At 41.9% G+C, this 26915-nt stretch overlaps 1 protein-coding gene across 3 annotated transcripts; it reads left to right on the plus strand.

Annotated features, from left to right (window-relative positions):
• Positions 1-11235: 11235 nt before the first annotated feature.
• On the plus strand, positions 11236-26915 carry LOC147426147 (uncharacterized). 3 transcript variants are annotated; one of them, XM_086497795.1, is made up of 6 exons: positions 11236-11487; positions 12565-12745; positions 22832-23070; positions 25800-25887; positions 26390-26456; positions 26558-26915. In XM_086497795.1, the coding sequence occupies exons 2-6, from the start codon at positions 12597-12599 to the stop codon at positions 26609-26611; spliced, it is 597 nt and encodes a 198-aa protein (XP_086353921.1). In that variant the 5' UTR covers positions 11236-11487; positions 12565-12596; the 3' UTR covers positions 26612-26915. The 3 variants fall into 3 exon arrangements, with proteins under 3 accessions (XP_086353921.1, XP_086353923.1, XP_086353922.1); XM_086497797.1 differs by having other exon boundaries at positions 11242-11487; positions 22827-23070; XM_086497796.1 differs by lacking the exon at positions 11236-11487 and adding an exon at positions 11568-11694.

Below are 26915 nucleotides of genomic sequence, written 5' to 3' on the forward strand. Positions count from 1 at the left end.
TATCCCTGGCAATAGGCATCTCTGACTGTCAAGAGGTGTCAGCCACATGCATCTCCTGACTGTCCACAAAAGACGCATCAACCTGTCGTGCAACCTCAGAGCAAACCAGCTGCTCTAGGTGTCTGCTGGAAGACATATCCTGCACAACTATATCCCCATGCTCACTGTCGAGCATAGAAAGGAATGACTGCATAATACCTGACATCTAAGCCTCCTCTGCAATCATCCACTGCAAACATGACTACTCAGTTGCTTTGACAGTTGAGGCAGATGTAGTGTCGGAGTATACTAGTGACGGGGATGTCACTTTTACCTCGAGCTATGCACGAGATGCTATACATGTGGATAGTGCACTCCCTTCGCAGTGGTTGCTAGACGCAGATGCTATGTTTCATGTCACGCCGCATCGTGAATGGTTTTGTAGCTATTCTAGCGGGATGCTTGGCAGTGTACGTTTGACCGATGGATCGGTGCATGCGATAGCAGGTGCAGGAGATGTGAGACCGTCATTACCGAGTGGTGCATCTTACTTGTTACGACATGTGCGCTATGTACCAGATTTGACAGTGAGTTTGATCTCGATTGGTCAGCTTAGAGATTGTGGATGTCAGATTTCGCTACGAGAGCGAGAGCTCTGATACCAGTTGAAGGAGTACGAGCGGAAGTGCGACGCGAGAGAGAGTGCGAGAAGAAGAGCACGACGATATGGTGAACTCGCTCTACTGTAATGTGTAGATGCGCCCGTGTCGTATGTGACACGCCTCCAAGAATTATGAGCCGTCCTTCGATGTGTAGACAGCCACAAATCAACACTCTGGGAGTGTCGATATCCTCAGCACCTGCAGTCGTAGGCGGAAAACCCCAAATTTGCAGAGTCGGATCTGCACCCGTTGAGACCACGTAGTCGAAAATGGCCTGCACAGACCTTTGTCGAAGCCAAACGGTGGCCGAGATGACCCACGAGATTTGGGGCCGTGTCTTCGCTTGTCGAATTTCACTCCAATCTGAGTTGGTGACTCTAGCCTCCTGCCGTGCTGCCCCGAGCCTCGATCTGAGCTCTGATACCAGTTGAAGGGGATCGGGGAGCACCACAGACGGAGAGTGAGAGAGAGAGAGAAGGAGAGACACATACGATGTGGGTGGGGAGACTCAAAGAGTGAGGAACCCCCTATACACTTATGCTATGTATAAGGTATACAAGTCAGTGGGCGCCCAGACTCTGGGCGGCCGGGCAAGGCACAGACGCCTATACCCCAACAACTTGAAGGTCTAGAAACCTCCCAGTACACAGAGCCCAATCTACACATAGCAGTGGTGATGGCTATGGGGTTAGCCTAGCAAAGAATGGAGCAAAAAGTGATCAGGTGTGATCTTGGCAATTATACCCTGGAGAACTTAGCGTAAGTGAATCTGAAGGGCAGTGATCGCAACAAGACCTATATGAACTAGGGCCCAGTTTTGACAAGAATTTCCTATCAAGCACGAGGGATGATAGATCAACTACCACCAGAAGAGTCACAACTAGATTTACTGCACAAGGTAAAGCAGTGGGAGGGTCTTCTTCCACTTCGACCAAAAGGAAAACATGAGAACAAAGCTCAAAAGCCAAGATTAAAGATAGTGAAGTAACAGAATCTGATATTGAGCTCAACGGAGAGATCGGGTTGAGGAATAGAGACACTGCATCTGAATTCCAATCAACCATTGAAGAAGAAGAGGAGGATGATATTACCAAGCAAGCCAGTTGAGCAGATACCCAAAACACTGACACAAAGATCCATGGAAGAAGCTTAGAAGTTGTGAGAGGAGAGGTTTAAAAAAACTTGCTAGAGAAAAAAAGAAAGTTGATGAAGCGAGATAGGATGCTGATGATGAAGACGATGTGGAGATTGACAAGAAATCGGAAAAGAGAAAAGTTGAGCAAATGGAAAATATTAAACAATATAGGAGGAAAGCAGATGAGGAAGTGGAGCTCGCCAGCACGTTTAGGCAACACATTCATAAAGTACTAAAAAAAAAGACCAAGCAACATGCAAAGGACGACTTAAAAAAACAAAGAACAGAAGATTTAGAGTCTTTGTTGGACTCCCCCAAGGGCCAAGACACAACATAAGAAGAACTGTCGTGGGAGGAGACAATTGTTAACAACAATCAAGACACTCCTATTGAGACGGAACAACAATCATCCCCAAGACTGACAACATTGCCGCCTACCAATGAAGGCAAAGGAGATTTTGAAAAGAAAGTTGAATGTCAAGAGAAGGCTCAAATGGAATAGAAGGACTTTGTGCAAGAAGACCAAACCAAACTAAAGAAAGAGGTCAAGACCATAAACTTGGTCAGCAACAAAGCAAAGAATTGGTACTTGGGACCTCTAAACAACAACAGACAAATCAAGAAAGAGGCCCAATATCACCACACTCCAGAGGTGTGATTGAAGACATGATAGATTGATTCGTGATTTTGACCTAGAAGATCATCTCGAAGCAATCAAACTTCAATTCAAATGCCAACGGGCAGTGTCCCAACTCAAATAGCTAAGTGCTCAAGATGCCAAGAAGGAGGCAAATGTGGCAAAAGCAGAGAATACAAGGCTGCAACAACAAATAGAAGGCCTTAAGGAGGACACAAAGAACCTGTAAGAAGTACTAGAACGAGTGACAAGGGAAGTGGAAGGATACTTTTGTGATCTACAAGACCACATTGCAGCAAACAATAGATGCGGGTGGAGCAACAAAGACAGACCAACTCTAGGTGGTACATCACAAGCACCATCCGCAACACTAAAAGAGCTTAAAACAGTCAAAGCGGAGCTGGCTCAAGAGAAGTATGACAGATAGGCCAAAAAGGTGATTACAAAGATGTTCTAGTCTCAGCTCACCAAGTGCTCACTATTCTAGAAAGTCACCCTCTATGGCGCAAGAAGTGGTTTGAGAGTGGCCACATGATGAAACAACCTATCGAAGTGCACCACAATACCTCAAGATCGACCCAAATTTTTGCCCTATCATTAGAAGGCGATCCTGGGAGAGTTATGAAATATGGCAAAGCAGGCGGCCATTAGTGTTGAACTATCCAGTGTTATCAAAGCCAATCAACAACTACAAGCCAACGAAATCGTGTATGGTGCACACTCTACATGCACCCCATGACAAAGGATCTGCCAGCTTGACATATAGCTTATCAGAGCGCAACCCTCAACAACCCGTTTAAGGATCTAGCAATCTAAGACAACATGGTGGCCAGACCAGAGAAGTTCATAATGGTCACCAAGACACTAGGAAAGAGAACTTTCAACTACTGAAGACTAAGCTTGAGGCAATGCTTGCATGAGGACGTGCATCAACTAGGAAGGGGGGAATTTTAGCAAATCAACCAAACATGCACCCTCCTAGTTGGTCATCTCTCCACAAAGCCATAATTTTTGTACTCCTATTATTTTTTTCGAGAAAGCCTTGTAACTAAGAGAAACTGTGATTATTCAGCCGAATGATTACTAAGTAGATTATTAAGCCGAATGATTACTAAGCCATATCTGTGTAAAATCTAAGATGTACACTTTGATTCTAAGTTTTGAGCCTTGTAAGCTGGCCACTGACCAAAAGATCCCTAGGTATAAAGTTCAAATTTTTTAGTTTGAACACAACCCTTTGTATCGTTATCTAAAGTTTTGGAGCTTTTGAGCGTACAACTGAGAGCGGCTACTCTCAAGCACTTTGTAATTGATTTTTCTCAAGATTTGGTAATCCAAATTTGTTTTCAAAAATTGCATTGTGTTCTTGTCTTGTGCTCTTTAAGTTAAGTATAATCATTCTCAATTTTGTTGTGGTTCACAATGTCCTGTCTACGAGCTAAAGCTGATGTTTTGAGTGCATAAATTGCTGTTTTTTGACATTTCGACCATAGGAGAGTGTTCCTAGACCGTGAGGAGACCTATTTGGATAGTTCTGTTTCAATTTTTGGGACCTTGATCATGATGGATCGTAATTTTCGTACCTTGTTGGATTGTGACCAGAATTGGTAGGATAGTTCCCCTAGACCTATTAGACCTCCTCCTAATGTTTCTTAGCATTTTGACTTTGTTTGAGTGTCAAAATGGCGTGACAACCTAGAGTGGTGAGACAGGACATAGGCATATTGCCTAAGTACATAGATTTGCTAATGCTAAAGATGGCTTCTTCCTATAGGTTCACTTCTTGAGGTTGAGACCCTCAAAGAGTCTCAATTCCCCATCCGAGTCGCTTCCCTGAGTATTGACATTATGTTAGTGCCAGAGATAGCTATGCTGCAGACATCCGATCATGTCGACCCACTAACACTGTGGATCTGCAAGTGCCAACTTTTGCATCATGAAGATGTCATGGGTAGTGGTATGATGCACATGGACTCATGTGACCCTATTTTTTTATCGTAGCAATTTAAGAGCAATTCAAAATTCAAGTGCAATAAAAATAATGTAAAAAAGGGTTACTTGTTGATCATGCTGAGTAGTAATAGAAATTTTCCCATCTCCTCAGGGTCAAACTTCACAATCATGATTCAACCTTTGAGGTTGCGAATTCATCCATCCACTTGCACAATGCCCAATCTTCCCACACGAGGAGCCGATGATTCCCATCCCCCACAATGAACATTTTCTCCTCCATGTTATAGAGCTTTAGAATGGCTCTAATTTGGTCATCAACGTGGCAAACATCACTAACTCTCTCCCATAAGTGCCATGCCTATTGAAAGGTGAAAAATCTTGCCCAAGAAAAGCTTTCAACACAATGAATGAGCCACCATGAGTTGATGACATAAGTTGTGCCACACAATCATCGTTCATTCTAATGGTCAGATTGGTCAAAGCACGACAAAGAGGAACTCTTGGCAATAGGTGATTGTATGGCACGATATGTGCATTAATCCACCCGAAAAATGTGACTAGAGATACAAAGAGATCACTCAACGGGTCGTTATCAGTATTTTGTGACTCTATGGTCGTTGAAGAGGTTGCACCCTTTGATGGAGTTACGTGTGCAACTGTCAGCACAACGTATGCAGCAACCACATATGTCATGCAAGAGAAGGATTGCTTTCTTGAGTCATGTGGATTGGGATTTCTTCCTGGTAGTTGACTCGTTTGGATTGGTTTTCATAAGAATTTGTATTTTTTTTAACGATACGAAGGAATGAGAATGCACAAAGAGAGAGAGAGAGAGAGAGAGAGAGAGAGAGAGAGAGAGAGAGAGAGAGAGAGAGAGAGAGAGAGAGAGAGAGAGAGAGTAGGAGAGGAAAAGAGTGATAAAGTGGATGGGAGAGATGAGAGGAGAAAAATGGGAGGGAGGGTAGGAAGGGAGGGAAAGATAGATAGAGGGGAATTGAGGGGAGAGGTAGAGGGTAATGAGAGGAAGGGTGGAAAAGAAGGTAGAATAGATGATTGAGAGAAAGTGGGTGAGAGGGTGGGAGAGATGAGAAAAGAGGAATGGTAGAGAGGGTAGGAAGGGAGGGGAAGAAGAATAAAAAGTAATGGGAGGGAGGGATAGTGAGGGTGAGAGGGCTTCACTCCATGAGTGAGAGTGAAGGATTTGAGAGTGAGCTTGTGAGAGACAGTAAGAGTGTGAGAGAAAAGAGAAAAAGGGGAAACCCTTCCGTTTTATATAAAGGGGGAAGGGGGCGGGTTGTCCCCCTAACAGTCATACAAGCTTGAGTTTTGAAGGCAAGGGTGGTAGAGGAAATTTGATGGGTGAAAAGAGTGAACGAAGTCTTCGAGGTTAAATCACATGGAGACCGTAATCATGTGAATATGTATGAGGTTCAAATTTGAGCCAAGTTGTACATGCCCGGATCTTCAAGATCATATAGCACGCAAGCGACCATATCTTTAATGTAATCACATTTACTTGATTTTTTTGTGTGTTTTATGCCTAAGCTAAAACAAGAATATGTTTATCCACCGACCAAGTATTAGAGAGGTCCAACTCTTCAATACACTCAACAGAGAGAACACCTGTCCTACAATAGATATGCAACTGGTTTTTGATCCGCTTTTCCATACAACGACCTTTGTTATCTCTCCTCAATGTGTTTGCCATGTTAGACCGTTTTTGAATATATGTTTTTTTTTGTCCCACTCGTACAGAGCATTGTTCAAAATTATTTCTTTTAGTATCGTAGGAAAAGAGACTGTTGAGCTATCAAATCGGTCTATTCAATTGAATATTAACTTAATAGCCTCTCAAATGTTATAGATAGCTTCATGTTCACATCTTCTTTTTTTCACAACAACTAACATTGTGCACTACTTTTTCTAATGACGATGTCTGACGATCTTGAGACGTTCATCAAATCCACTTGGGATGCCGTGGAGGCCATCCCCAATGATGAAGCAACATATGAAAAACAATGGTTCAAGCAGGTTGTCAATACAATAGCGAAAATGTGTGGCCTTTTTACCAAGTGTGCACGGACCTCAAAATGTGCTCATTGCAAAGCTTGAATGAAAAGGGTAAATTTGCCTTCACTTGTTGGAAATAATTGGGATCATCACAAAGGAGGATGAAGAGAAACTAAAGGAGCAATTAGGGCACATGATGAATAGTCTCTTACAATTGATATGAAATGTAATGGTTTCTATGAATAATGAATGTTCATTGTTTTGATATTTGATCTATTTGTACATGGGTATGGAATGGAGCATTATGAGTTCTGTTAAAAAGAATGTGTATGTCTCATAGGATATATTTTTCTTTTATCCAAGATCTATCCACATTCTGCATGTACTATAATGGTTTCTATGAATAATAAATGTTTATCTTTTTGATGTTTTTATTTGATTGTACAATGTATACGAAATGGAGCATTATGGGTTCTATTTTCCTTTTATCCAAGATCTATCCAAATGCCATATGTCCCACAATTGATATGAAATGTAATGTTTTTTATAATTTATGAATGTTTATCTTTTTTATGTTTTGATCTAATTGTTCAATGGGTACGGAATGAAGCATTATGAGTTTTGTTGAAAAGAATGTGTATATACGTCTTGTAGGATCTAGTTTTCTTTTATCCAAGATTTGTCCACATGACTCTCTGTTCACAGATTAGAACAGCCTTTGTGGAATGCATTCCCTCTCCTCCCATCCTCATTGATCACATATGCTCTCTTCTTCTTCTTCTTCTCTCTCTCTCTCTCTCTCTCTAGAATCTTTTTGGAATATGTTCATCGGATTCCAAAAAAGCGTTCGCTGTGAAATGTTTACCAAAAAAGAAAACCCTAGCTTATGTAACACTCCAACAAATTTTCAATGATGTGTGATGGAGATCTTTCGTGAGTTCTTGAGAGATGTAGAGAGAAGAGGATCTATCTAAATCCCTTCAAATTAGAATCATGGTCTAGAAGGGATAATTATTGGGACATAATGTGTCCAAAAATGACTTAGAGATGATTGAAGGCAAGATCCAAAGTGTCCAACAACCCAGAGCACCAACGAATGTGTCTAATTTATTTCATTTCTGGGGTACATCAAGTTTTATCAAAGGTTTATTCATATGTTTGCAACAAAGGCCATCCCATTATATGAATTAACACAGGAGGGGGTTAAATTTTTCTCGACCCCAAAATGTGAGTGCAATTTCCAGTCTCTTAAGGATGCCATTAGTATGAAGCCGATACTTTGCTAGCCATATTGAAAATTTATTATTCATGTTCATGTAGATGCTTCTAGTATCATGATGGGAGCTATTTTTGCAGAATCTGATGGAAAAGTGGATTATAGCATACTTTGCCAGTCAAAGATTCAACACGACAGAGAAATGATATTCCACAATAGAGAGAGAGAGAGAGAGAGAGAGAGAGAGAGAGAGAGAGAGAGAGAGAGAGAGAGAGAGAGAGAGAGAGAGAGAGAGAGGCAATGAGAATGGTATTTAGTGCCACAAAATTGAGGCATGATTTGTTGGGGAAATTGTTCCATTCTTATGTGATCATGACGCATTATTCTATCTGATTAATAAAGTGGTCATTCAAGGAAAACTAATTAGATGGATGATGTTCCTATTGCAATTTGAATTCAAGATTTTCCACAAGCCTGGAAAGACTCATTGGTGTGCAGATTTCCTATCCAGAAGCACCGAAGATATTTTAGTGACATCATTAAGGGATGAACCAGTCAATGCTCGACTGTTTTAGACAATGATATCAAACGAGCCATATCCAAAGTGCCAGGATGTATATGAATTTTTGTAGTATGATGGATTTTCAAAAGGCTACTCTTAGTCCAGTAAGAAGGCCCTTATAATCAAAGTCTGAAATTCACTATTATAGCTGGATCTCTGTACAAACTGGGTATTGATGGGCTATTGAGAAAATGTGTACCCATGTAAGGAAGGATGTAAGTGATCATTGAAGCCCACAATGGTAGTTCAAGGGGACACTTTTCTAGTGAAAGTACTTATAAGAAGATCTTGCAAGTAGGGTTATGGGGGCAGAGTATGATGTCAGACGTCAAAGCTTTTTGTAAAACATGTGATATTTGCTAGAGAATGGGTAGACCCAATGCAACAAATATGATATCTCTGACCACATTACAACCATTAGAAATATTCATGAAATGGGGTCTAAATTTCATGGGACCATTCAGAAGGCTAATTCCGAAAAAAACAAGTATATAGTCATGGCTACCTATTCTGTCATCAAATGGGTGGAAGCTAAAGCATTGCCTAGGAATACAGCCAAGTCCACAAACTGGTTCTTATATGAACACATCATATGTCAATCCGATTGAAATAGTTTTAGATCAAGGAAACCATCTCATAAATGGAACTATTTAGATTTTAACTAGGATTTTTTCAATCAAGCATCAAAAGTCTACACTTTATTATCGTAGATGCAATGAACAGGTTGAGAGTAGCAATAAGACTATTTTGACTAAGATAGTTCAGAAGGAACCTCGGATGAAAATATTCAAAAAACACTATGGGCATACAAGACAACATATAAGGTTACAACTGGAGCGACACCATTCAAAATGGTGTATGGAACTAAAGTAGTGGGATTTGCACTATCTAGTCTCTGACTGGTAATAGAGCATGCTATAGATTACAAATCAACTATGAAGAAGATACATGATAAGCTACTCAAGCTGGGTGAAATAAGACAAAGAATAATGCTAGAATAGGAAGTGGTGCAACAACAAAGGAAACATTGGCATGATATTAAACAAATGGTAAGGGAATTCAGGAAAGGCGACTTGGTTTTGTTATATCAACCAAAGTTAGGCCCGAAGAAACCCAATCTAAAGATAACATAATTAGGACCTTATGAAGTAGACTTGGTTTTCTCTAATGGCACAATCACATTGTGTCAGGTTTGATATTACATGGGTTCTATAATGGTGGAAGATTAAGTTGTACTATTCCACTCCAACAAAGTTTCCTATACCAGCTCATGAGGTCACTGACACATCTGACTCTAAAAGCTTTCCACTGGACTTATTTTTGGTCAAATGAGAAGTGGTCAAAGTAAATGATGATATTTATCCGGAGAATGGTCAGGTACCATATGATTGCAGGAAATCGGAACGGGTCACTGGCAGGGCATTAAAACACATATCTTTTTGGGTATCCCAATAAAATCATTAGAAGGAATATCCAATGCATGAATGGCACGTCAATAAAGACTGCTATGTTCTCAAGACATGAAAAATGTGGAGCTGGCTCGAATTAGAATCACTATGAGGAGAGTACACGACCCTACAACCATTCCTCCACCTCTTGTGCCTATAGATTTCCTTGCGACATACCTTTCTGCTACAACACCTTCACCTCTTGTGCCTATAGAGCTCCTTGCGACATACCTTCCTGCTACAACACCTTCATCTCCAATGGCTACGCATGCAATAACCTATGTACATGCCTCATTTCCATGCCTACTTCATCTAGTGAGTTCTCCTTTTCCACACAACCCCTTTCGCAGAGCTCAAAGATGGGGAAGCGTGGCACTATGTTTTCAAAAAGGCAATGCAAGCAGGTTTAATTGTTCAACAACAGGCCATAGCATAGCTTAAGCAGGGATTAGTAGAGGATCAACCTCAATTGACAGTTTCCTACCTATCGATAAACAAAGATGTGCTCCGGGAGGGAGAGAGGGAGTAACTTCATAACTGCGACATGGCGGTCATTCTAGAAGTAGCAAAATTGCCCATCAATTTGACTACCATTGAACAAGTAGTGAAAACTTTTGATGCTGACACAAGTACTGTAGTGGTTAATGGTTGCAACTTACAGATCACTATTGTTACCATATTACATATTTTTAGATTACCACTTGACTAGAAGGCGCAACCTAGCAATGTTGACACCATCGATGGTTTTCTAAATGAAACCCTTGAATCTAGGAAAAAGAGGAATTCGAGAGGACGGAGTATCTGAGTATCTATACTAGAACATAGAGCAACATACAGGTTCGCTACGAAGGCAATAAGCCTCAAAGAATAACCCAACATATGTATCAGAGGAGCTTTTTAGCATGCTTTTAGCCAGAGCCATCAACGTCAAGACGTCCATCAATCTGAGCACAATTTTATTCAACAATGTTGGGACCCACTTCCAAAGTCAAAACCCATAATTTACTTAAGACTCGGTATGTTTGGCAATACCTTTAATAGGCAACAAGCATACTTGAACATGTCAACGTCAAGAATGTGTTGTTGAAGCTCAATGGGGTAGAAGCCCAAAAAGACTAGATTGTGGGTGTGGAATTCAATGCAACATTTTGATGGCTGCTAAAACAACAATTAGAGCAAGAAGTTGTCAAAGCAAAGAGTTTCAGAGAGGATGTGATAAAGCTTAAAGAATATCTAATTGAAGAAGAGTGTTAGAGGGATCACAACACAAAGACCATCAAAGAGCTCCAACCAAGAACAAAACAACTGAATCTCCAAAGCTTCGCTCTAACTACTGAGAAATGGAGACTCACAAAAGAGATGGCTGCACAGAAAGTATTGCTGGTTCAAAAGATGGCAATTTTAGGCAATATGAAAGTCCACAGTGTACTAAAACAATCAGTTCTTGACAAATACATTTATCAATAACTGGTGGACATAATAGATTCAAAGGGTCATTGCGACGCAAAGGTTCCTTCAAAGATGCTTTGTCGATCTGATCAGCTTGTGCTCCTAGAAGGCAAGTGACTCAAAGCTTAGGATAGAGAGAGGAATGAGCATAAAAGCGATGAAGCATCTTGGTTTGCTTTATCGGAAAGAACAGAACTGCTTTAGGTGTAAGCGAACCGCTTTAGCTCATATAGGCCCAGCTGGATAGTGGTGAACGACCAAGAAATCTAGGAAAATGACACACTCGTAGGAGGGTGGGTGCCAGTGGCACTCTCGCATTACCCTCACGCAGACAAGAAGAGAGCTCGAGGCTCATCCATATTCGCTTCCCCTGCTTCACCGACAAGGAGGCTCTCCCTCCCCCTCACTCTGCGCGAAGACCACCATTTCAGCTCCGGTAAGCTTCGGATCTGCACTCGTCGCGCCTTTTCATTTACCCAGCACGTGTCCGTTTTGTATCCCTGTCGCACTTTACTCTCTTCTTTGAATGCCTATTGTGGGTCCTGTTCATATACAAGCTCTCCCACACGTGTTTGCACATTTGTTTTACATTCGTGCCCAAGCTCTTACTTTTGATTGCGTTTGTTAGTCCTTCAGCCTGTAGGTATGCCCTCAGTTCTGTGCTATGTAATGCTGCGACTTGGGACACACACACACACACACACACACACACACACACACACACACACACACACACACACAGTCTTCTCTTTCAGTTAGGAGATTCTCAGTAGATAAATCACCTCGCAGTACCATAAGCCAGAGAACTAGATGTAAAATCAGACATGTTACAAGGGAAATGTTGGTGGGCAGTGCTTTGTTTTCATACTCCACCGATCAATTGAATGTGGATTGCACGGCTGCTCAAAGTTTCAATCAGCACATGTGTACAGCAGACATGCAACTACCTTAACAGCTAGTCCTGGTTTGAGATTTATCGGTGTCTCCTCCTATCAAGTTATTTTAGGGCTTGGCGCATGGATGTTTTTGGCATGGACACCATGAGCGCTGTTGTTTGGAGTGTCCCTTATCCATGAGTTCACCATTAAATCTTTACTTACTCACAACATGCGCGTTTTGTACTTCTAGTATGCCTGCTCTTTGGTTGTGTGGCTGTACTTGTTTCCAATAGGTTTTATTGGAGCCCTTAGAACAATACTTTGAAGCAGGTTCAGGGTGGCTGGCAAACAAAGGGTTAAGGGAATGTTTCCAAATGTAGAAGAGACTTAAGTTGCTTAGGTCATAAAGTTCTGCCTTTTACCAGTGCCAACGGATCAAGGTGCACGGAGGAATAGGAGAATATCTATTCATTGTTTCCTAAGGACATTGGGTCCTTATCGCTTGTAATTGACAGGAGAGTGTAGTTCTGATAAGCAATTATCTTTCCACACTGCAATTATTTTTATTTATTGACCAACAGAGTGTAAGACTAAGGTTATGTGTATTGATCAACTGGTTCTTGCTACTTTTGCAGGTCTTCTTTTTTGTCTGACTAGCCATGTGTCTATGCCAAAATGGGAAGGACCTGGAGTCATTGGATCACCATTTGATGAAAGAGAATTCAAGGTTTTAGTAGTATTTGAATCAGTGGAAAGGCACATGCTTGCCTTAAAAGAGTTTCTGTTCGCTGCTTGTGAGCACGTCGCATGCATGGGGTGAGTGCTTTACATCTACACTAGATGCAGCATTCAATTCTTATCATTTTTATGCTATCTGTTTCTAGTGGTTACCTTATTATGTTAGTTTGTGAGCTATTGCTAGTATCAATTAATGTCTGTAAAAAAATTTGAGGGAAGGTCCAATGAATTCTTTGTATGCATGTAGCAAACAGAGAAGGCACATTTTCCTCGTAGGGTATAGTGCACTAGGTAAATTTGCTTTGTAGTTATTGCCCCTAATATACTTCTTAAAGGTAAAGGGTTGTGTTCTGACCACACGGTATCATATACGAGATGCAGTATTGTTTAAATTTTCAGCGATTTGTCCTTTAAAGTGAATTTAAATGTGGAGTGAGTTCTAAAAGCCTTGGTTTATAAGGTACAAGCTGGGGTTGGCAACCAACAACAAGAAAATTAACTACTTGACATGACAAAAAATTTAAACAAGGTGGGGCGATTGCCTAGGAACCCTCCCCAAAGGTGTGTGAACTCATGTCAAGCTCAAGTTGAGCTTGCACTCATGGCACAACTATGTGTCAATTGCATGGTTTGTGGTTTACATTAGCATATCTTCTTGCAAGGATTTTTATAGCTCAACTTTATCTTTATTCAGTTACACTAGGATTATATTGTCACGTGCATATGGCTCTATGTGCCACGTGGACATGCTTCATCAACTTCTGTAGCCAAGTTTTTAATTTTCTAGTTTTGGAACCCTCTTGCATAAATGGATTTTACAAACGTTTTGACGGATGTTGTTACACTACGATGGGCATTTGCTTGATGTGCATGTAGTTTTAGGCTAGTGGAATCGTTGACGAGCCATTCCCCGTGTCAATAGGATTGTCGGATTGACTGATGTGCGACAGTTTCACCAAAACTTACCCCTAGTAAAAAAGCGTACAAATTAAATCATTTAATGATTTAATTTGTTGGGTTGGTGGATAGTTTGTCCTACCTCAACCTAAAGGAGTTAATAACTTGCGTCGCACACACATGATCGAGATATACGCACACATCGAGAGAGCGCGAGAGAGTAGGAGAAAGGGCGGAGTGCTACACCGACACGGCGAGAGAGAAGAGAGGAGAGGAGAGAAGAAAGACACGAGCATTATCGAGATATACGCACACATCGAGAGAGCGCGAGAGAGTAGGAGAAACCATGTAGGTGTACCTCCTAGGGCGGAGTGCTACACCGACACGGCGACAGAGAAGAGAGGAGAGGAGAGAAGAAAGACACGAGCATTGGGTGTAATCTCCCCTCGTGCAAGAGAGTTAGCATTTTCCTCTTACACGTATTTACTTTATAGATTTTTGAATGCTCAAAATGAATACACACTGTTTTGCCGGACATTAATTGGCCATAACTCATACAGAGCACTTTAATTATACAATGATAATAATCTGGTATCCTTTGTACATTCCATAAAGCATCTATTCCTTTGCCATTTGTCAGGTGCAATAAACAATAAATACAATATCATTTCCATTACATACCTCTCCGTTGGAAAGCAACTATCCTCAATTGCAAAGTTAAAATTCCGCAATTACAAAACATTTACCTGGTACCAAATTGGAGTATGCTTGAGTAGCAAAATACTAACAAATGGTTGTTCACTATCCCAGAGCACCTTGGCTCATTTGAGTAGCTACAGAGCTTAATGAAAATTCCTTGCAATACAATTGGAAGCTATGACCTTAGCAGTGTTTTGAGTACTCAGCTTAGAATACAATGCAGAGAAATGAAATCTGAAAAGAGGAGTGACGTATTTGATATACATACATGAAGGGTATTTTGCATCTAAAAATGTACGTACTTGTGTGTGTATGGCAAGCTATAATGGTCAGAGCACAAGGCTACGCTCTTGGTAGCAAACGATCAAAGTGATCTACAACTTGACATCCAAGCAAACTTAGATCTTTGTGATTGTGCACTAAAGATAAGTGAAACAACACAATTCGTTTCTATTTAGTTTTATCGTTTTGTCTCAATTTGACAAAAATAGAGTATGTTTTGGTAGAAAAAAATACTTATAAACTATGATGCATTGTCTTAGAGTATCTTACCCAAAGGATACATGAAGAGAGAGCTTACTTGGAGGTTCTTTGATATGATAGCATTGTAGTTAGCTTCATCTGCAAAAGTATTTCTGAAAGACAGCACTAAAAAAATTATTTCTTGTTAAATTTAAGAATAGTTTTACTGTACATCAAATGCATTAACATTTTAAAATCCATGAAGGACAAAATTGATACAAAGTTTGTTTGCCAAGACAAGAGAATGAAAGTAGACAACTTGAAGTACAGACGAGCGGATAATAGGGGTGTTATTTAAATTGACAGGGTGGTTTGCAAGAGTGTAACCAGTGGATATCGGTCTTCAGATAAAGTGATGCCACACTCAATGCAGAAATGTTAGGATAGGTCAAAAGGAGGTCTCCTAAAGTAGTTGGCTTCAAAGTCTGGCATAGAGGTAAGTATTCTTTAGTAATCGTAGTCCTTTGCGAAGGAGTATTGGAAACATTGGCAGGGATGTGATACAGAAGCAAATAAATGGAACAATATTGAGTAATATGCAACAACAATTTGATTGCCATATGATGTAACGTTTAATTCAATTTGTAGAGCAATCAAAGTGAAAATCTAATTACATTACATAGTTGCTAATGGGTATAAACTTACATTATGGGGACGAGCTCACGCGACCCGCCTCCTGGCGGGTCTCGTTCGCTCTTACCAAGCCGTCAAATCCTATACAGTTCGTAAAGCTCACTCATCTAAGTATCTATGTACGTACTCACGTCTCCGATGGATCTTGCGCGCTTTTCAGGCCAATCCTATATAGTTTCTCTCTATCTTTATATATCTCTCCATGACACACATCACATTCTCTCTTTTTCTCCCTTGTTGGCATCCCTCACCACACCACACCTCTCTCTCTCTCTCTCTCTCTTTGTACGGAGGCCACCACTGAGAGAGAGAGAGAGAGAGAGAGAGAGAGAGAGAGAGAGAGAGAGAGACTATGGAAGACCAAAGTGATGAAAGCTCTTTGCTATCATTTAGAGCGGTGGTGTGTATGAGAGAGAGTTTCATTTGAGCCACCTACACAACCCCTCTCTCTCTCTCTCTCTAACATGGACATGGTAAATCAAGAGTATACCAAGGCTCACTCGCAAAGAATAGAACTCAATGAAGTCAAACACTACAACATCTTGCATTATAACATCATCGGCTCTTGCTCGGCTCTTGCAAATAATGATGAGAGAGAGATTTTCTTGTTTATGGTTGATAATTGCTTAATAATGCAGGTAACATTCAATGTGGGTGTTGGTATCTCAAAGCGTATCTAATCAGAGTGCGTTTATGTTCATCATTGCTAGACTATTAAGGCCTGATGTATCTTGAGGGTGAAAATTTTACCCTCGTACGTTATGATTATTCACGGTGTTTACAATCCAGGGCATGAAAGTGTCAAAATAAACTAATAGCCAACATGACCAGGAGATGCAAATTATTGTTCTATAACTCCACATGGTCACCATCTCCATCCTCTTTATCAGATAAATCAAGAGCTCATGCAAAATTGGAGAGTTTAAGACAAAGATGATAATGCTAATTGGACGGGCGTAATTATCATCGTGTTGATCATCGGCAATACTTCCAAGGTGGACCTCTTCAAATGGCCGTGAGAGTGATTAGACGTTCGCATCATCTGATTATTCCTACGTTTGGTGGGGTCTTTGAAGTGTTGGGCTATAAGGAGTGGTTGGTGAGTTTGAATAGAGGATTGTAATATACGCACTAATGATCAACACCTATGCAATTACTTTTGTGCAGGGGATGATGGTGCACGTAGGTAACCCAGATGAAGCTATTTGATTGGTGCAAGTTGAAACGCTCGGTGAGTTGTTGTGGGGAGATGGAGAGTAGAACTGCATTGAGAGAGAGAGAGTAACTGAAATGAAATGTTAAATTAAACGTCTTCAAAACACAAAATTACCTATGATACAATCCTTGTGGATCTAAACCAATGCCTGGGTACAAAAATAAAATGAAGTAAAAATAAAAATTTAACATAAAAGCCTAAAATTGCCAAGGTTTAATCATCAATGCTTGAGAATGCTCGGCAGCGTGCGTTTGTTGGAGAACGTATTGCATCAGGCACGAAAGAGCGTCGTCAATGTCCGCCTCTTTAGGTAGGCGTACTGGGAGGGGGGAGATAAGAGAGACTGATCCTAGAACTTAAGGAGATAAAAATACCTTGAGTATACTAGATTAAGACAAAACATAAAAAAACACTCGACTAAGATACATAGCAATCAAATGTAGCTTTTGCAATCATTTAGGGCATTTCGAGAGTGGGGGAAAATGATCAATTCTATGATACGTTGCACGAGACTTTCTCATGCATCAACTACTGATTCCGTTTTCCAAATTGCCAGGTGGGGTCGTCTAAACTCAGTCGGACATTGATAAACACACGGTGAGAAGAACTAGACCACTCGGTGAAAGACATTGCAATAGTGGTCATGCTTCTATTGTGCTCAACTAAATGATACCGCTTATTGGGCTCAATCCTTGTATTAGATGATTTACATGTGCAAAAACAAGAAAGTTGCCGACACGCGAGAAAAGATGTCTTCAAACAATCACCTCAACTTCATATTTGATGGCAACACCAGCTAAGGTATCATGATTGGAGACGCGATGCTCACGAGGTGGGGAGAAAGAAAGACTGAGATACGTGGAGGATAGGTAGAGAGGGGTTGGTTGGAGTGTGGGCGCCACGGGTTGTCGAGAGAGTGGGTTGTTAGGAAGCGACCCAACTGCAGAGAGAGAGGTGCAGTTGAAGGAGCTGCATGCCCTCTGTGGGTATGTGTGTGTGTTGACGAACGAGAGAGGGAGTTCAACGGAATTGGTTGGTGGCAGTTGTCACTTGAGAGTGGGTGTGTGCATGGTCTACCAAAGGGGCAGATTAGTTAGGTCTGGTTGGTGGACGAGCGAGAGGGATGGTAGCCGCATGACGGGCTTTTGTGGTGTGTGGTAGATATTCTGCATGGCTACGTCAAGCAACCAACGCTACTATTTGGAAGAGAGATAGTTCAATGGCGGTTGGCCAAAGGGAGAGAGATAGTAGATGATTGGCTAGTCGACAAAGGCCTGCATGGCGGTTGTGTGGTGCGTAGTGGACGGTGATTGGAGTAAGAGAGAGAGAGAGAGAGAGAGAGAGAGAGAGAGAGAGAGAGAGAGAGAGAGAGAGAGAGAGAGAGAGAGAGAGAGAGAGAGAGAGAGAGAGAGAGAGAGAGAGAGAGAGAGAGAGAGAGCACTCAATGCAGAGTGTTAATGAACGGTACTCAAAAGTTCGACGTGACGTGGCTGACGATGAGTGACTTGTGTTGCTGCAGATGTTCCCTTCTGGGTGGAAGTTGAAGACAGCACATCGGAGGGGTTTGCGAGTATAGGTGTGCTGCTAGAGAGCATGCCTTAGAGCTGAGAGCTCATGGCGAATGCGGCCCTGGTCCGTGATCAGTCCTCCTTTTTGGATTGGTGATACAGAAGTCTCTCGATCGATGATAATGATCTTCTTCTTTAAAAAAAAAATAAAAAAAATAAAATCCCTAATGGGTATTTCCCACCGCATGAAGTGCCTCCAATGTCAATTTAGTGTTGTGCTCGAACTCCTTTGCAAACCCGAGATCTTGAGGGTTTGTTGATGTGGGCCCGTGGGATCGCCAAGTTTTTATTTTGATCTTCACCATTCTTCTCCTTCTTCTTCTTCATGTTTTCATCGAAGTATGGTAAACAAACCATTGAATTCTTTGTGACATGTCTACTCCTACCTTCTTCTGCTGCTTTTTCTTATCCTATACTATCTTCTCATTCGTACCCAACTCTCCCTTCATGCATTCCGAGCATGACCATTCATATACACGCTACTCGCAGTGCAATCAATTGCACACAAATGCCTAATAATTACTTTATGATTCACTTTTCATAAGTATTTTAATCTCTATATTATGCTATTCAATTAGCTATATCTAGCTATGAATTGGCAATCAAACATGTATAGATCAAGTATAAGCATTTAATGTCGAAGATGAGACATAATTATTTAAAAAAAAAAAACGGTGCAACACTTAGCTTTGATAGATGAAGTTCTCCACAACATGCAAGACTGTCTCCTTGAGCCCTGATACCACTGCTACAAACAGATGCGCGGAGAGCCTTGCAAATACGTAAAATAACATGCTACAACGCATAAAACGATAAATTGGCATACCTAAATCATCGCACACACACATGATCGAGATATACGCACAAGAGTAGGAGAAACCGTGCAGGTGCACCTCCTAGAGCGGAGTGCTACACTGGCACAACGAGAGAGAAGAGAGGAGAGAAGAGAAGAAAGACGCGAGCTCCGGGTGCAATCTTCCCCTGTGCAAGAGAGTCATCATTTTCCTCTTGCACGTATTTACTTTATAGATTTCTGAATGCTCAAAATGAATACACACTGTTTGGCTGGACATTAATTGGCCATAGCTCATAAAGAGCTTTTTAATAATACAATGATAATAATATGATATCCTTTGTACATTCCATAAAGCATCTATGCCTTTGCCACTTGTCAGGTGCAATAAACAATAAATACAATTTATCATTTTCATTACAGTTTCGGTGGCAAGCATTTTCAAGTTGCCCCATTTTGCCAAAATCCGGCCCTCAAAAATAGAAGTCATGTAACTGCATGCAAATACTGTCTTGAAAGCTTGCCAGGTCCTTGGAGTATGCGGTTGTGTCGCGATTGAACTCCACCACTGCATAACATTATCTTCAAGAAATCCTGCTGCTCGAGAAATGTTGGATTCTTTTGTATAGTTCTCCAAAGCATAGATGTTGTCGAATTGTTGTAGGAACTGCAATGCTTTCTTCCGATCTTTCACCCCGGAAAAAGTGAAAAATTTGATTGTCGTGCCGCCATCCTTGAAATCTTTGGGTTGGTTAGGCACGTACCCGGGTATGGATAAGAAGGGTATCTATATGGGCTCCAACCATTGTAGCCTAGTGGCGGTGGTGGTGGGGGAGTTGGGGGACAACTGCGGTTGCACTGGATTAGGGTCAGATGGCTGCACCATATTCCTGAAGACTCCCCTGATCGGAATAGACGGTTGGGAAGGTTGCCGGTTGGAAGCTCTCGTACTTTTTGGTGCCGGAGGAGGAGGTACCACGTGGGGCATCAGAGGGGGTAACATGTAATTTAGAAATTGTTGAAAACTTTACAGCATCGGAAGATTCTGTTGAGGATGCCGCGAAAGAATGTCGTGAAGCTCGTCGAGAAGAACTGCAAATGTTATGCTGAATCCATGAACGCCATGTCTTGGGTTCTTTATGGCTTATGCCCTGTAAGACAGAGCGATGAAGATGGTAGCGCGCCCGATGCGCGATGAAGTAAGGGTGGGAGTAGCTAATTAGTCTGGGGTCGAGACTGAAGATTCTTCAAGTAAAATTCCAGTAGCCTTTGGAAGTACCAATTCGCTCTGCTTGCTCTTTTGTAGGACCGGTATGCTTTCAAAAAAGCACATGCCTGATGCTCTGATACCACTGTCATGAGACGGGCACCACGTGCCGATAGAAAAGAACAAACTGAACAGACTTTTAGCACTTCAATAGCAACTCAACGGAAAGAGAGAGAGCAGACGCGACACGGAGTGGCGGAATTCCACCCCCAGAGAGTATTGGCCTCAACGCCCCTTTCGCTATTTCTTTATATTACTTGAACTCAGTACAATGCCAATACTCGCGCTCTGCACCTTCTCACTGAAGCGTGTTAGAAACTGAGCCCTCTGCACATATGTAAAGGCCCTTGGCCTCAAAAGCAGTTACATGAAAAGTAGTAACTCAAAAGCATCTGGTCCAAAAGGGCTGTATCCAAAAAGCTGCCAGCGTGTTTTACGGAAATCCGTAAAACTTTGTCTCTTCAGCAGTCAGCGTAAAACGCGAAAATCCGTACATATCTGCCATGTCAGCATGTCAATGCAAAACCCAAAAATCCGTACTGGTCTGCCATGTCATTAGCTGGCTGTGTATCTTTTGTGTGCGTGTGCTCGCTGGTCCTGCTTCATCTTCTATTACTGCTTCTAGGCTTTAAACTTTAGGCCTCTGGCTCCGTTCTTCAGTGACTTTTACATGTCAGCAATTTGTGACAATAGCTATGGAGCTCGAGCGCGAGAAAGCATGTGAGGCTCGACGCATAGCGGCCGAAGAAAAGGGAGCGGCTCTAGATTTAGAGCGGGAGGCGCAGAGGGATCAATGCATGCAAGAGTTGATCCTATTGGTACTCAACCCCAAGACCGAGCCACTCGAAGAAGCAAATGAATCTTCTCGTAGCACAGGAAGAGGCGACGACTCCAACAATCCAGTCATTGAGAAGTTGACTTTTAGTAAGTACGGTAAGATGGATGCTTCTATGATTCATTCGTGGTTGCATCAATTTGATGCTTACTTTGCGACTAACAAGAAGACAAGTAACAGTAAAGTGTTCACTGCTGCCATGTATCTAGTGGTATCAAGCTTGGCGGGAGTCACATTTGGCTGAGCACCTTGAGCATGCCGAGGAAGGCGTTCTCTCTTTGTGTTGGATCAATGCCATTTTCAATCTATTGAAAGGCACAAGCACTGTTTTATTGAGTCTTTTTCAGATAAGCTACCTTCGGAACGTCCGAGAGATCATTAATCTTATACGAGGTAGCTCTCCTCCCAATCAACCCCCATACAGGGTCAGTCTTGCTTAGTAGGAGGAAATTTTGAAGCAAGTCAACGAGCTTCTAGAGAAAGGTTTGATACAACCAAGTACTTCTCCTTACTGCTCTCCAATCCTATCGGTGTAGAAGAAAGATGGCACGTTTTGTATGTGCATAAATAACCAATCTCTAAACAAGATCTCAATCAAGACCTCGAATCGATGACATTCTCGACAAGCTACAAGTGCAAGATCTTTAGTTGCATAGACTTAAAGAGTGGGTATCATCAGATATGCATAGCACCATCTGCCCTGGCCCTCCTCTTGGCTCTATTCCAAGCAGCTCATTCCTCTTTGTGGCCACACTATATGCTCACCATCCATAGTCAACAACACACCGAGACCTCTGCAGCAAACCTATAATTGGCTACTCTTTTCTTGTCTTTATGCTGGTAAATATGCAGCCCATTGTGAGACTTCACCTTGTTTAACAATGCATTGATGGTAATAATACAGTGTGTAGACCTATCCAGTGTCCTTACAGACCTATTAAAGTGGCTTGTTTAGGTAATCTGTCACAGGCTCGTAGAGCAGGCAGTATGAATATACAAGTGATTTGGTAATGCTATCTGAAAGGCTGTTTATTTAGGATCCAGAAATGCCTTACTATTTGTGAGACAATCACCAGTAAGTTATGAGTCCAAAAACTGGTCTCATTTGGTTGCCAAATTTGATAATAATCTGTAGGTGAATATGAGCTTCCTTTGGTTTCATTTACTTGTGCTTGATTTTTTTCAACCGATTTTGGATGCTTGCTTGGGTATTTGTGCTTTATACATGAATATTGAAAATGATGAAGAGCAGGGCTGTGCATTATGTACACTGTTTGTGCTTTTATCTTAAGTATCTTTTATCTTTATTAAAGTGGCTTGTTTAGGTGATCTGTCTCAAAGGCTCGTAGAGCAGGCAGTAAGAATATACAATGATTTGGTAATGCTATCTGAAAGGCTGTTTATTTAGGACTCGGAAATGCCTTACTATTTGTGAGACAATCACCAGTAAGTTATGAGTCCAAAAACTCGTCTCATTTGTTTGCCAAATTTGATAATAATCTGCAGGTGAGCACGAGCTTCCTTTGGATTCATTTACTTGTGCTTGATTTTTTTCAACCATTTTTGGATGCTTGCTTGGGTATTTGTGCTTTATACATGAATATTGAAAATGATGAAGAGCAGGGCTGTGCATTATGTACACACTGTTTGTGCTTTTATCTTAAGTATGCAAAACAAGCCGGTTTGTTGTGCAGCAAGACCATAGTCTAATAATATTCGTTTGCAACAGCACAGTGCTTGTTTTGGGAGCTGTAGCAAGTCCCCTGATGTACTCTCTGCTGCTGAGCAACCGTCCAAGTTTCCTGATTCGCCAGTTAGACGTGTGAAGGAATTCTGGGGCTCAAGCTCCAACGAAGGGGAGCTAACAAAGGAGTCCAAGTCATCCCAGAGGAGTCTTTCTTTTAGCAAGCAAGATCAAAGTGCTGGAAGTTATGAGGCTAAGCTGAGTCCAAGCAGGGTTGATGGAAATCATGGTGAGTCACCAGTTCTTTTTAGTTTTCTCTTAAACAAAGATGTCGGGCTTGTGCCCTTTGTATTGCCAATTACAAATCACGGCTGAAGCCAAACAACATGATATACCTGTAGTTGAAAAAATCCCTCAAGCTCTGTAGGGAAAACAAAGCTGAGGGGAAAATTAAAAAACAAAAACAAAAACCTGAGGATTGGGACAAAGAAAAGATACTTGTAAATGGGGCTGAGATGGAAAGCTGGTAGCTGAAGATCCAGATGGAAATGACATAAATCTGCCTCGAAACCTCTCCCAAGCGATGCAAGACTTTGAAGAAGGCAATGATCTGTTGAGTTTCCCAACCAACCAATGGCTAAACCGCTGGGACAGCATAAGCTGAATCCTCCATCCATACTGCGACGAGCAGATCTTGAACTTGCCAAAGAGAGAAGCCTTCCTTAAGAATCTTCAACCAAGCAAGACAAGGTGACTCACCAGCCGGCCTTGCTAAAGGGAGCCACCCCCAACCCCACCCCAAACACCAAATCAGACCCAATCTCCTACCACAAACATGGGAAACAAACAAAAACAAGCACATGCACCAACACACGAGCACCTACGCCGCCTACACGCACACAAGCACCGCAGGCAAATCATACAGCAAGACAAAACAAACACACGTGACACACACCAAACAGAGAATTTCAAATGCAAACAAACATACAAACAGGCAACAATGAGAGAGAGAGAGAGAGAGAGAGAGAGAGAGAGGGGGGGGGGGGGGGGGGGGGGGCAAGAAGAAGAAGAAGAAGAGAATTTTTAACGTCGTGGGAAACAATCCCAAGAGACCTCAAAGATCTATTGTTAGGTGTAGCGGAAGTGTTTATGGATCATGAGCATTGCATACAGTTGGTGGGAGTTGGTTAACCTAAAGGCGTCATTTATGCCTTTAAGTGGGAGGTTGTTGGGTTAAAGGCTTAAATAACCCCTTTTTGTACATTTTTATACTTTGTCCAGGTTCACATTGAACCTGGATACATTTTTTTAAAGTCACTTATAATAAAAGTGGGAAAACCCAAAACTCACTTATTGAGTTTTCCCCAAAAAACATGAGCTCTCTCTCTCTGTCTCTCTCTCTCTCTCTCTCTCTCTCCCTACTTCGATCTCTAGCGCTAGCTCTCTGCTGCTCTGTGCCTCCTGCTTCTTGCCCCAATCCTGCAGTACATCGCGACGCGTACCTACCGGTACCTTCTTCTTCGCGCTTTCATGTGTCAAAGAGCCAGAGCTTTGTCTGAGGTTCCTGAAACTGAACCTGTGAACACATGCTCTCCAATCTACCCAGTGTCAAATGGGCTCTGGTCAATCTAGTCTCTGCTGCTCTCCTCAATGAAAAAGCTGGTCCACTAAAAACCACTCCAAGGTATGTGTAAGCATTTGTATACTCCAGTGTCTCCTGGCCTTATGTGAATGCAGGCGATGACCTCCTGATCCACTATGGGGTGGTATTAAATACCATGACCTTGGTTTTATCAAGGTTAACAGACAAACCACTTTCATGGGCAAACCTATGCAAAGCATCCAAGTGACGTTGCATCCCCTTCGGAGAGTCGGAGATCAACACAATATCATCAACATATAACAATAGCGGAATCCATGACCCTGTCAGCGGTGCACCTCTATCACCATCTCTCTCAATGTAGTCAGAAACCTCATCCACATACATACCAAATAGGGTAGGAGAGAGCGGGCAACCGTGCTTCACCTAAATAGTGGAATGAACTGGTGTAGATAGACCCTCTGAGGTGTATACATGTCCTACTATTGATATGTACAATGCCATGATCCCCCAAATGAACTCTGTGGGTACTCCCATCTTCTGTAATCTGCGCATCAATCTAGCTTTGGGTACTGTGTCAAATGCTTTGCGGAAGTCCACAAAGCTACAATAGATCCATCTCCCATGGGTTCTGCCCTCCTCGATGATGGCCCTGAGTGTCAAGATATGGTCAAGAGTCGAAAAACCTCTCCTGAACCCTGCCTGCCCAGCTGCAGGCATTCCCTCCCTCTCTGCCCATCTACTCAGTTGTTGTTGCTCAAGAATGGATGCGTACAACCGTGCCAATGTGTGTCCAATCATGATAGTGCGATAATTCCCAGGCTCCATAGGGTCTCCTGACTTGAAGATAGGTACAATCGTAGATAGGCTCCAAGTATCAGGCAAGCCCTCACACATGGCACGGTTAAACATAACTGCTAGAAGCTCTGCTAGTAGATCTTTGGCATGTATGAAATGCTCAGCCACTAAGCCATCATGATCATATGCTCTCCCAGTCCTCATTCTGTCAATGGCCTTCTTCACTATCTCAGCCGTGAAAAAAGCACAAGTGCGTGGGCATGGATCGGCGGGGTCGGGGAGGGGCGGCTGTCCAGAAACTGTGTACAAAGATGATGCGCGCACACACACACCCCCGAGAAGAAGATTGTTTTAACGTCGTAGGAAACTATCCCAAGAGACTTTAAAGATCTATCCGACGTGGAGAGTTGAACTCAAGACCTGTTATTAGAGAGAGAGAGAGAGAGAGAGAGAGAGAGAGAGAGAGAGAGAGAGAGAGAGAGAGAGAGAGAGAGAGAGAGAGAGAGAGAGAGTATCTCTTGGTAGTAGATCTCCTCTGTAATTACGACTGTTACAAAATTGTTTATGGAGCTTCATGCTGAGTTCTAGCTAAGGCAATTTGAGCTTCTGTTCGAGATCAGGTTTGGCTCTTTGGATGGAGCAAAGAAGAGAATGGACCAAAAAGACATCTCAAGCAGTCGCAACCCAGACCCATGAACCTGTAATAAGGTTTGTCATACAATATGAATGGCTATTCCACTTTGGTTTCAGCATTAAACTTCTTTACTTTTATCCATTTTCTTCTACTGTGCAACTTCTCTTTTGGGAAATTGCACAATTGCATGCTTTGGGCCTTAGGAGAGACACTTTCTGACTTTAAAGGAGGTATGTGTGGAGCCTATTACTACATTGTATATTCGGTATTATCTGTCGGTTTGGTTGTCTGTATGTGTACCAAAATTTTAGGGCAGTATTAGGGTTAGAAAAGTCCCATACTAGAACAAAAGGCTTTACATGCACAGTAATAGGGCTAGAAAAGTCCGATACTAGAACAATAGGCTTTACATGCAAAGTGGAAGGTTGGTTTTGTGGCACCTATTTGTAAATGTTTTAACTAAAAGTGCAGAGCTTCGTAATTCAGTGGCTTGCTGGCAGAACTGTGTATCATTTTCTGGCTTAACATGTTTCTCTCTCATTTTTACTGTGGCAATGTCAACTCTACATTGTGTAGCTGGTCATCCACATACGAGGACCTACTAAGCACAAGCCGACCATTTGCCAAACCTATACCCCTACCGGTATGGTGTGTGTACGTGCACTTGCACGTGTGCTGCTTTACTAGTTCATTCAAGTGGATTGTTTTAAAAGTAAAACAGTCGCTTCTTACTTTTTTTTGCAGGAGATGGTAAACTTCCTAGTTGGGGTGTGGGAGCAGGAGGGATTCTACGACTGACTGCGGTTTTTGAAATGGAATAATTCTCCCTGGTATCATGGAGAAAAACAAACATTACAGCACCTTACTAGTCTACACTTAGCCGTGCAATCTCAACTTGCTTTGCTTCATTTTTCTTTGGAATAACTCCACACCGCGTATGTCTATTGACATGCTGTATCATAATTTTTGGTGAAGCGTCTTGTATGAAGTTTCTGGTTGTCGGATGTTGTATTGGAAAGACAGCTGAGGCAGTAATTATTGTAGACAGAGAGGGTTACAGTTTGTCCAACCTTTTTTGAGCGTATGGATTGATTTGCACAAA

The sequence above is a fragment of the Adiantum capillus-veneris genome, chromosome 24, assembly GCF_014529385.1.
Source record: "Adiantum capillus-veneris isolate H3 chromosome 24, ASM1452938v2, whole genome shotgun sequence".
Lineage (NCBI taxonomy): Eukaryota > Viridiplantae > Streptophyta > Polypodiopsida > Polypodiales > Pteridaceae > Adiantum > Adiantum capillus-veneris.

Bases quoted from the DNA above. Each gene is read 5' to 3' on its own strand.
- LOC147426147 (XM_086497795.1), top strand. From the start codon at position 12,597: ATGCCAAAATGGGAAGGACCTGGAGTCATTGGATCACCATTTGATGAA. The intron at 23,071-25,799 runs GTGAGTCACCAG...GTTCGAGATCAG, and splicing joins CAGGGTTGATGGAAATCATG to GTTTGGCTCTTTGGATGGAG. The intron at 26,457-26,557 runs GTATGGTGTGTG...TTTTTTTTGCAG, and splicing joins CCAAACCTATACCCCTACCG to GAGATGGTAAACTTCCTAGT.